General features: G+C 41.1%; 1 protein-coding gene across 1 annotated transcript in view; it reads right to left on the minus strand.

The window, feature by feature from the left end:
• The window catches only part of csf3r (colony stimulating factor 3 receptor), a 50,971-nt gene that overhangs the window by 13,710 nt on the left and 24,491 nt on the right, over nucleotides 1-12,770 (minus strand). Inside the window, exons 9-12 of the mRNA XM_061915138.1 lie at nucleotides 10,978-11,060; nucleotides 10,703-10,910; nucleotides 10,445-10,633; nucleotides 7,711-7,812 (exon numbers count right to left, since the gene is read on the minus strand). Coding sequence (XP_061771122.1) covers nucleotides 7,711-7,812; nucleotides 10,445-10,633; nucleotides 10,703-10,910; nucleotides 10,978-11,060 — 582 coding nt within the window. The remainder of the gene's footprint in view (nucleotides 1-7,710; nucleotides 7,813-10,444; nucleotides 10,634-10,702; nucleotides 10,911-10,977; nucleotides 11,061-12,770) is intronic.

Here is a 12,770-nt window from a genome sequence, read left to right on the forward strand (position 1 = left end):
GATCACTAATTTTTAGGTCTATTTTTTTTTTAAAAGCCTGGCTCGAGATCGACTGACACACCCCCCGCGGTTGACTGGTAGCTCGCGATCGACGTAATGGGCACCCCTGGTCTATTGTGTCCAGGTGCGCGACCCACGCACCTGATCTCGCTTGTGGCGTCGCTCCCGGCAGGCCACACCTCGCCGCTCGCTCAAATTCTCCGCCTCCTCACCGCCATTTCGTGCAGTCTTGTCTACACTTTTTTCCCGTTCTTCTCCCTGCTTGCTCTCTTTGTTTTGTATATACTTTTTTGAAGCCTCTTTCTTTGCACTGTCCTCCAAATATAAACATCAGACATGGAAATGATCAGCTGGACTCTCGACTCAATTGACAAAATCTTTGACGAGGAAAAGAGGTTCTGGGAAACCTGGCTGTGGGGTACGTGAGAGATTCCGGGGATGAATGGAGAATCATGTGCCACTCGGTCCTTTCCATCGAGGACGTGGAAGACCTATGTGGAACTGTAATCGCGGGGCACCTGCTGATTAGGCTGGGCATTGCTCTGGTGTATCGTCAAATTCGTAAGACGATGGCAGCCACTCAAGGAGCCCAAAGGCTGTTCGTTGCAATGTAAGGTTTGGGCCGGGCTGCGGGATCACAGACTGGGGCGATTTCTGAACTGAATCGCAAGATGGATCACATCACGGAAAAGCTGGTTGAAAGGGAAAAATTGGATGTGAGGGCCAGCACGGACGAATAGAACAGACAAGCCATTATAATGTCTGCTCGCAGAAATACAAATATCCTAATCTACGATTTGACTCCCTCAAATGGCCTTGACGCTGCAAAAACAGGAGCATGTTCTGAAAACATCCCGAGGACACCTCGATGGACGCTTTTGACATCCCTCCCTTTTCAACGACACCTGGAGTCGAACTTTTGCTTGCATGCAGAATTGCCCCAGGCCTATGGACACTGCATCAACACACCCAAGATAATGGGCATATACACTTGGCCCCCTTAGGAACCCAGTCTAGATTTTTTTTTTATTTTTAATTTTTAACTCTTCTTCCCCAGCGTTTTATCTTTTTCGGGGCGCCACGTGGCAACCCATCTGCGTTCTGGTTCTGTAACCTTGTACACTGTCTGAAAACAGTTACATTGTACTTGTTGCAATGACAATAAAATCCTGTCCTTTTACTAAATGTCTTATTTCTTTCTATTTTGGCAGAAAAAGAACGATATGTACTCCATGTAATCGCAAATTATGTTAACTGCAGTATTGTCTGATTATGCAAAAATATGAACAGTCAAACTTTTTTGAATAGAAAAATACTAATGATTTCAAAGCAAGTTATCTATCAATTTGCATAATATAAAAGTAGCAATAGATGCAATGGGAAAATTATGATACTAACTGGTTTTTACATAATTTTTCTGTAAATGACAAACATTTATTTTAATAGACGGTGTCGTTTTAGCAATTACAGCAATACACTGAAAATTCTACACTTGTTGATTTACGGTAAAAAAAACAAAAAACTGGCAGCTCAGATGCCAAAATTTTACTTTTATATAGCAGTTTTTTAAATTTACATTACCAAAACAAATGACAGTAAAACCTGCAACCGAGCTGCTTTTTAAAAATAAATTAAACCATAAAAGCAGTACTGTTTTTCCATTTACAGTAATAAACACATTTTGAGGTGAATTTATTGCACCTTACCATATATTTTTTTACATTTTAGTTTGAAAAAAAAAATCTACTACATTTACCAAGAATTGATTAACGTGGACCCCGACTTAAACAAGTTGAAAAACTTATTGGGGTGTTACCATTTAGTGGTCAATTGTAGGGAATATGTACTGTACTGTGCAATCTACTAATAAAAGTTTCAATCAATCTATACTAACAAAATGCATTAAAAATTGGGTAATAGTATTCACTCTGGGGCCGAACATAACTGCCATGTGGCCCTCAGTGAAAATGACTTTGACACCTCTGTAGTACACAGGCTCACATCAAATGCTTCAAATTTTCAATTATTATGTTAGATCCACTATGGACTGGACTCCCACACTATTATGTTAGATCCACCATGGACTGGACTCTCACTCTATTATGTTAGATCCACTATGGACTGGACTCTCACACTTTTATGTTAGATCCACTATGGACTGGACTTTCACTATTATGTTAGATCCACTATGGACTGGACTCTCACACTATTATGTTAGATCCACTATGGACTGGACTCTCACACTATTATGTTAGATCCACTATGGACTGGACTCTCACTATTATGTTAGATCCACTATGGACTGGACTCTCACACTATTATGTTAGATCCACTATGGACTGGACTCTCACACTATTATGTTAGATCCACTATGGACTGGACTCTCACACTATTATGTTAGATCCACTATGGACTGGACTCTCACACTATTATGTTAGATCCACTATGGACTGGACTCTCACACTATTATGTTAGATCCACTATGGACTGGACTCTCACACTATTATGTTAGATCCACTATGGACTGGACTCTCACATTATTATGTTAGATCCACTATGGACTGGACTCTCACACTTTTATGATTGATCCACTATGGACTGGACTCTCACACTATTATGTTAGATCCACAATGGACTGGACTCTCACTATTATGTTAGATCCACAATGGACTGGACTCTCACTATTATGTTAGATCCACTATGGACTGGACTCTCACATTATTATGTTAGATCCACTATGGACTGGACTCTCACACTATTATGTTAGATCCACTATGGACTGGACTCTCTCACTATTATGTTAGATCCACTATGGACTGGACTCTCACACTATTATGTTAGATCCACTATGGACTGGACTCTCACACTATTATGTTAGATCCACTATGGACTGGACTCTCACACTATTATGTTAGATCCACTATGGACTGGACTCTCACACTATTATGTTAGATCCACTATGGACTGGACTCTCACACTATTATGCTAGATCCACTATGGACTGGACTCTCACACTATTATGTTAGATCCACTATGGACTGGACTCTCACACTATTATGTCAGATCCACTATGGACTGGACTCTCTCTATTATGTCGGATCCACTATGGACTGGACTCTCACTATTATGTTGGATCCGCTATGGACTGGACTCTCACACTATGTTAGATCCACTATGGACTGGACTCTCACACTATTATGTCAGATCCACTCTGGACTGGACTCTCACTATTATGTTAAATCCACTCTGGACTGGACTCTCACACTATTATGTTAAATCCAGTCTGGACTGGACTCTCACACTATTATGTTAGATCCACTATGGACTGGACTCTATTATGTTAGATCCACTATGGACTGATCTCTCACTATTATGTCAAATCCACTATGGACTGGACTCTCACACTATTATGTCAGATCCACTATGGACTGGACTCTCACACTATTATGTTAGATCCACTATGGACTGGACTCTCACACTATTATGTTAGATCCACTATGGACTGGACTCTCACTATTATGTTAGATCCACTATGGACTGGACTCTCACACTATTATGTTAGATCCACTATGGACTGGACTCTCACACTTTTATGTTAGATCCACTATGGACTGGACTTTCACTATTATGTTAGATCCACTATGGACTGGACTCTCACACTATTATGTTAGATCCACTATGGACTGGACTCTCACTCTATTATGTTAGATCCACTATGGACTGGACTCTCACTCTATTATGTTAGATCCACTATGGACTGGACTCTCACACTATTATGTTAGATCCACTATGGACTGGACTCACACTTTTATGTTAGATCCACTATGGACTGGACTCTCACACTATTATGTTAGATCCACAATGGACTGGACTCTCACACTATTATGTTAGATCCACTATGGACTGGACTCACACTTTTATGTTAGATCCACTATGGACTGGACTCTCACACTATTATGTTAGATCCACTATGGACTGGACTCACACTTTTATGTTAGATCCACTATGGACTGGACTCTCACACTATTATGTTAGATCCACTATGGACTGGACTCTCACACTATTATGTTAGATCCACTATGGACTGGACTCTCACTATCATGTTAGATCCAGTATGGACTGGACTCTCTCACTATTATGTTAGATCCACTATGGACTGGACTCTCACACTATTATGTTAGATCCACTATGGACTGGACTCTCACTATCATGTTAGATCCAGTATGGACTGGACTCTCTCACTATTATGTTAGATCCACTATGGACTGGACTCTCACACTATTATGTTAGATCCACTATGGACTGGACTCTCACACTATTATGTTAGATCCACTATGGACTGGACTCTCACACTATTATGTTAGATCCACTATGGACTGGACTCTCACACTATTATGTTAGATCCACTATGGACTGGACTCTCACACTATTATGTTAGATCCACTATGGACTGGACTCTCACTATTATGTTGGATCCGCTATGGACGGGACTCTCACACTATGTTAGATCCACTATGGACTGGACTCTCACACTATTATGTCAGATCCACTCTGGACTGGACTCTCACTATTATGTTAAATCCACTCTGGGCTGGACTCTCACACTATTATGTTAAATCCACTCTGGACTGGACTCTCACACTATTATGTTAGATCCACTATGGACTGGACTCTATTATGTTAGATCCACTATGGACTGATCTCTCACTATTATGTCAAAACCACTATGGACTGGACTCTCACACTATTATGTCAGATCCACTATGGACTGGACTCTCACACTATTATGTTAGATCCACTATGGACTGGACTCTCACTATTATGTTAGATCCACTATGGACTGGACTCTCACACTATTATGTTAGATCCACTATGGACTGGACTCTCACACTATTATGTTAGATCCACTATGGACTGGACTCTCACACTATTATGTTAGATCCACTATGGACTGGACTCTCACACTATTATGTTAGATCCACTATGGACTGGACTCTCACACTATTATGTTAGATCCACTATGGACTGGACTCTCACTATTATGTTACATCTACTATGGACTGGACTCTCACTATTATGTTGGATCTACTATGGACTGGACTCTCACTATTATGTCAGATCCACTATGGACTGGACTCTCACTATTATGTTAGATCCACAATGGACTGGACTCTCACACTATTATGCTAGATCCACTATGGACTGGACTCTCACACTATTATGTTAAATCCACTATGGACTGGACTCTCACACTATTACGTTAGATCCACTATGGACTGGACTCTCACTATTATGTTACATCCACTATGGACTGGACTCTCACTATTATGTTGGACCTACTATGGACTGGACTCTCACTATTATGTCAGATCTACTATGGACTGGACTCTCACTATTATGTTAGATCCACTATGGACTGGACTCTCACACTATTATGTTAGATCCACTATGGACTGGACTCTCACACTATTATGTTAGATCCACTATGGACTGGACTCTCACACTATTATGCTAGATCCACTATGGACTGGACTCTCACACTATTATGTTAGATCCATTTTGGACTGGACTCTCACACTATTATGTTAGATCCACTATGGACTGGACTCTCACAATATTATGTTACTCCTCTGCGGTGCTCTCCAAGGTTTCTCATAGTCATTCACATCCCACTGGGTTGTGAGTTTTTCCTTGCCCTTATGTGGGCTCTGAACTGAGGATGTCATGGCTTGTGCAGCCCTTTGAGACACTTGTGATTTAGGGCTATATAAATGATTGCAGACTCACCACATCACAGATTGTATACATTTTTTGAAGTACATTCAATAACCTTTTTGGCCTAAATTAAGTTATTTTGTTTTGCATAAAAATAACTAAATGAAGTATCAAGACTAGAGTATTATTGGCCACTAGGAGACAACCAATCAGAGCTCGCTGTTTCGTAACGTTGTCAGCGATTGGCTCAGCCTCAAACAGCATTAGTATGTTGGATTAAAATAGTGTAAAGGTGACTAAAAAGTTGTATTAATGGTAAAAAAAAAAAAAAAATACATTTTGAAAAATGTTATGCTATAGCCATGAAAATATTCCATTTATAATTACTGATTCCTACTTTGTGAAAATGTGAGTATTGTGAAGTTATTGAAAATATGTAATTTTTTATTAATTTACTGAATCATTGTTTTGTACCATTTAAAAAAAAAAATAAAAAAAAATAATAAATAAATAAAAAAGATTAGACTGCCCTTAAATTGAGAAAACATACTTTTAGGTTCATATAATTGATCTTAGTAGTAAAATACAAATGTTTTTAAAATAAATGTTTGATTTCTAATAACATACAATAAATAATGTTTTAATTAATGTAATTTATATTATGTCATGCACATGCCCTTGGATGGATGCCTGACTTTCACGGTTTCTCATTGTCCCATTGGGTTGAGTTTTTCCTTGCCCTGATGTGGGATCTGAACAGAGGATGTCTTTGTGGCTTGTGCAGCCCTTTGAGACGCTCGTGATTTAGGGCTATATAAGTAAACATTGATTGATTGACTGACTTTACCACTCAAACGGAAAATAAACCATAGTAGCATTCTTATGACATTTAATATAACCACATTGTCACTCCATCCATCCATTTTCTACCCCTTGTCCCTTTTGGGGCTCGCTGGAGCCTATCTCAGTTGCATTCAGGTGGAAGGCGCTGTACACCCTGGACAAGTCGCCACCTCATCGCAGGGCCGCAGGGTCACTCCCTATAATGAATTTATGATTTCATAAAATCAGAATAAAATGTATCCATAATCATTTCCAATAATTGAAATACAAGTTTAGTAAAAACAATAATAGTTGATTTATAATAAACTTTTTTTTATTTTTTTAAATCTGCTAAATTAAAATAAGAGCTTGGAAAAATACATATTGTATTATAGTACAGTATAATTAAAAAATAGATGGATAGTAATAGACTAAATACACATTTAAATTATTAAATGGTATATTTTAGTGTATTTCCAATAATTGAATTACATTGAAATACAAGTTTAATAATAGTTAATTTATAATTATTTACTTTTTTTTTTTATCTGCCACATTAAAATAAGAGTTTGGAAAAATACATAATGTATTATAGTACAGTATAATAAAAAATGGATAGATTACTAATAATAATAGACTGTAAATACGCACATTTAAATTATTAAATGGTATATTTTGTGTATTTCCAATAATTTAATTACATTGAAATACAAGTTTAATAGTAATAGATTTATAAATCAACATTACTTTAAAAAAAAACAAACTGCTATATTAAAGAGCTAGGAAAATACATAACGTATTATAGTACAGTAAAAATAATAAAAAATGGTTGATTGGCAACACTAAATTGGCCCTAGTGTGTGAATGTGAGTGCAATGAGGTGGCGACTTGTCCAGGGTGTATCCCGCCTTCCGCCCGATTGTAGCTGAGATAGGCGCCAGCGCCCCCCGCGACCCCAAAAGGGAATAAGCGGTGGAAAAAGGAAATGGATCGATAAGTAATAGACTGTAAATACGCACATTTAAATTTGAGTGTATTTCTCACTGAGGACCAATAAAACAATGACTTGTCTGGCCACAAGAGGGCAGTGTTGCACCAGCTTGACTCCCCACCCAAGCGAGGGCATTGCTCCTTCCTCACGCCTCGTCCTGCCCTCCCTTTTTGCTCACTCACCCTTCTGCAGCGAGTAGGCATTAACAGTCTGAGGCCGGCCGATCCCGTCCTTAAACCTGGGATACACGGAGATCCCGTAGGGCTTGTAGGGCTCAAAGCTGCCTGCGGATGAGAGGAGGTTGAGAGTGTATCAGCTCCAAGACTGGGTGTAGAAGGCGGGTCACGGGCAAGATGGAGACTGGGTAGAAAAGAGGAGGGAGATGACTGCCGGATCAGGGCGCTGACATAACAATGGCAGGGATGTTAAAACTAGATGTCCAATTCCCGTTTAGCGTCTTTTTCAGGGCTATTTTGTTTTTTTAAAGTGAGTCATAGTCCGGTTAACAACTACACGCAAATTTATTAAGCGCTGCATTGTTTGTCAACGTGTCAGAAGCCTTCAACTTGTTTATTTGAGTCATATTGCAGTCTACACATCTCTCTTATGTGTGACTGCCATCTACTGTTCACACTTATTGCACCATGTACCAAATAAAATAGCTTCGAGGCCGGTAAGCACAACCAAAATGATTCCTTACATTAGGCGCGCTGTCGAGTCATATTGCAGTCGACACGTATCTCTTATGTGTGACTGCCATCTACGGAAAACCAACCTGAACCCAATTCACTGATTTTAAGTTAAGTTAAAGTACCAATGACTGTCACACACACATTAGGTGTGCCGAAATAATTTTCTGCATTTGACCCATCACCCTTGATCACCCCTTTGAAGTTGAGGGAATCAGTGAGCAGCAGCGGTGGCCGCGCCCGGGAATAATTTTTGGTGATTTCCCCCCCAATTCCAACTCTTGATGCTGAGTACCTAGCAGGGAGGTATTGGGTCCCATTTTTTTGGTCTTTGGTATGACTCAAACTTGTTTTTTAGTCATATTGCAGTCTACACATATCTCTTATGTGTGACTGCCATCTACTGTTCACACTTATTGCACCATGTACCAAATAAAATAGCTTTGAGGCCGGTAAGCACAACCAAAATGATTCCGTACATTAGGCACATTGGGTTATAAGGTGCGCTGTCAAATCATATTGCAGTCTACACGTATCTCTTATGTGTGACTGCCATCGACGGAAAACCAACCTGAACCCAGTTTACTAATTTTAAGTTAAGTTATAAAGTACCAATGACTGTCACACACACAGTGTGCCGAAAACATTTTCAGCATTTGACCCATCACCCTTGATCACCCCTTTGAAGTTGAGAGGAACAGTGAGCAGCAGCGGTGGCCGCGCCCAGGAATCATTTTTGGTGATTTCACCCCCAATTCCAACTCTTGATGCTGAGTACCAAGCAGGGAGGTATTTGGTCGCGTTTTTTTGGTCCTTGGTATGACTCAAACTTGTTTTTTAGTCATATTGCAGTCTACACATATCTCTTATGTGTGACTGCCATCTACTGTTCACACTTATTGCACCATGTACCAAATAAAATAGCTTCGAGGCCGGTAAGCACAACCAAAATGATTCCGTACATTAGGCACATTGGGTTATAAGGCGCGCTGTCGAGTCATATTGCAGTCGACACGTATCTCTTATGTGTGACTGCCATCTACGGAAAACCAACCTTTTACCAGTTCACTGATTTTAAGTTAAGTTAAAGTACCAATGACTGTCACACACACATTAGGTGTGCCGAAATAATTTTCTGCATTTGACCCATCACCCTTGATCACCCCCTGGGAGTTGAGGGGATCAGTGAGCAGAAGCGGTTGCCACGCCTGGGAATAATTTTTGGTGATTTCACCCACAATTCCAACTCTTGATGCTTGGGTCCCATTTTTATAGTCTTTGGTATGACTCAAATTTGTTTGAATCATATTGCAGTCTACACATATCTTTTGTGTGTGACTGCCATCTACTGTTCACTTATTTCACTATGTACCAAATAAAATAGCTTCGAGGTCGGTATGCACAACCAAAATGATTCCGTACCATTCTGCACACCGGGTTATAAGGCACACTGGTGAGTCATATTGCAGTCTACACGTATCTCTTGTGTGACTGCCATCTACTGTTCACTTATTTCACCATGTACCAAATAAAAAAGCTTCGAGGTCGGTAAGCACAACCAAAATGATTCTGTAGATTAGGCGCACCGTGTTTTAAGCCGCACTGTCAAATCATATTGCAGTTTACACGTATCTCTTATGTGTGACTGCCATCTACTGTTCACTTATTTCACCATGTACCAAATAAAAAAGCTTTGAGGTCGGTAAGCACAACCAAAATGATTCCGTACATTAGGCAGATCGGGTTATAAGGTGCGCTGTCAAATCATATTGCAGTCTACACGTATCTCTTATGTGTGACTGCCATCTACTGTTCACACTTATTTCACCATGTACCAAATAAAATAGCTTCGAGGTTGGTAAACACAACCAAAATGATTATGTGGATTAGGTGCACCGTGTTTTAAGCCGCACTGTCGAATCAAATGGCAGTCGACACGTATCTCTTATATGTGACTGCCATCTACTGTTGACACTTATTTCACCATGTACAAAATTAAATAGCTTTGGAGGTCGGTAAGCACAACCAAAATGATTCCGTACATTAGGCACACCGGGTTATAAGGCGAACTGTCGAGTTTTGAGAAAATGAAAGGATTTTAAGTGCGCCTTGTAGTCTGAAAAATACAGATAACAGACCTGAACCCAGTTTACTGATTTTCTCGGTTCTGTGTCGATAAAAGGTGGATGTACTGTTAGCGTTTTGGCCCGGGAAATTTTGCACACACCTGCTATGACGAGGCTCGACATATTCCGGCCCGCGAGCTCAAACCGAACCTGGGCAAGGGCGTTCTCTAATCGAGGTCTCCACTCCACCACGTAGTCCAGCAGACCGGCTGTCGGGATCTTGGTCCACTGCACCAGAATGGACCCGTCGGCCAGAGCCGCGGCGCTGACGTTCCACATCGCCTCACGTGCTAAAAGACACAACATTAAGAACATTGCATGAAGAATTACATTTTTTTTTTTTTTTTCAAACCTCCAACCTTTGGGGTGGTAGATTCGGACTTGAGTCGGGGAGGATTTCCCGGCCGCGTTCTCAGCCACGATGTACACGTTCCTCGCTCTACGCGGAACCCGGAAGGTGCAATGACCGGCGGCGGTGGCGCAGAGCGTCCCCCTCTTGCTGCGCACCTTTCGCACCGAGACAACGTAAGACACGTTTCGGCCGTTGGCTCGGAAGCGGCGTGACGGCTGGAACAAAAAGACTATTTTACACGCCTTTGCTGAACGGCTGCGGTCGTGATGGGCCAACGTGTACCTTCCAAAATAAAAGCATCTGGAGTTGTTTGTGCATGGGATCCCCGGTCACCCTCATCCATGTGTCCAGGAGTCCTGCGGGGGCTGGAAACAGAAGGTCGTCAACTTCTCAGGTTGCTAACACAGGTGAAATGAAGTATATTTATATAGCCCTTTTCTCTAGTGCAGGGGTGCCCATTACGTCGATCGCGAGCTACCAGTCGACCGCGGGGGGTGTGTCAGTCAATCTCCAGCCAGGCTTTTTAAAAAAATAGCCCAAAAAATTAGTGATCATCAATCTTCACCAAGACATCACTTAAATGACATTCACGGTACCGGAGGGTCTTGTGAGATGACGCTGGCTGCTGCAAGATCATTATTATGAAAATATGACCGAGAGGAAGGCGAGAAACACTTTTTATTTCAACAGACTCTCGCGCCGTACCTTCCGTCAAAACTCTAAAGGCCGACTGCACATTTCCTATCTTCACAATAAAAGCCCTGCTTCATGCTGCCTGCGCTAACTAAATACAGAGTCTCGGAAAACTGGCGTGCACAAGCGATCCCTCAGAAAGCTGGCGTGCACATCACTTGTGCACGCCAGCTTTCCGAGACTCTTATTTTGTTAGCGCAGGCAGCATGAAGCAGGGCTTTTATTGTGAAGATAGGAAATGTGCAGTCGGCCTTTAGAGGTTTGACAGAAGGGACGGCGCGGAGGTCTGTTGAAATAAAAGGGTTTCTCGCCTTCCTCTCTGTCATTTTTTCATAATAATGAACTGGCAGCAGCCAGCGTCATCTCACAAGACCCTCGGGTGCCGTGAATGTCAATCAAGCAAGCTACGGAATTTGACGCCAATGTTTTTCTGGTAAAGTGTATGGAAGCTGGATGAATTAGATGCCAAAAACCAACCACTTTCATGTGGTATTGTACAGAAAGGACAACTTTTTTTCTCCTCCATTTGAAAATGTGGGTGTTCTCATCATTACTGTCTGATTCCAATCAATGCAAGTCATCAGAATCAGGTAATACACCAACTTATATTCTTGTTTTTGTGAAAGAAAGACATCTATATGTGTTACACATGCTTGTATTATCATTAAACACATTTAACTTGTTTACAAAAATGTCTCTTTCATAAATAAATAAATATAAATGAGGTAGATCCCCTCGAGTTGGTCAATTGAAAAGTAGCTCGCCTGCAGAAAAAGTGTGGGCACCCCTGCTCTAGTGACTCAATGCACTTTTACATAGTGAAACCCAATATCTAAGTTACATTTAAACCAGTGTGGGTAGCACTGGGAGCAGGTGGGTAAAGTGACTTGCTCAAGGACATGACGGAAGCGGGGATCGAACCTGGAACCCTCAAGTTTCTGGCACGTTCGCTCTACCAAATGTGTCAGGTTGTGTTTGTGACGAAACCCCAAGATGCAGAGACGGTGGCAGGCATTCAATAAGCTCTGACTGGAGGACAAAGCAGGTTTCAATGGCTGCGGGCTGATTGGCACCAGGTGCGTCCAGGTGCCAATCAGCCGCAGCTGAGGAGAAACAGCGCTCAGGGAGAAAAGCAGGAAACAAAAGACATACACAGAGGAAAAACTAAAAAAAAAAAAAAAAACTGTCAGGTACAAGCCTGACAAAACGAGCTATATCGCCCTACTTTCTAATAGTACTGGCACACTACGAACAATGCGGTGCATCGAATGCATCAGCAAGCAAGATGCACGCCAAGAAATTAACATATTATATATTTTTTAAGAAATTAGATAGATCTGCCAAATTTTAAGTAAAAAGTACAACCTGTGCAAAGTTGCTGC

Source organism: Nerophis ophidion, linkage group LG11 (genome assembly GCF_033978795.1).
Source record: "Nerophis ophidion isolate RoL-2023_Sa linkage group LG11, RoL_Noph_v1.0, whole genome shotgun sequence".
Lineage (NCBI taxonomy): Eukaryota > Metazoa > Chordata > Actinopteri > Syngnathiformes > Syngnathidae > Nerophis > Nerophis ophidion.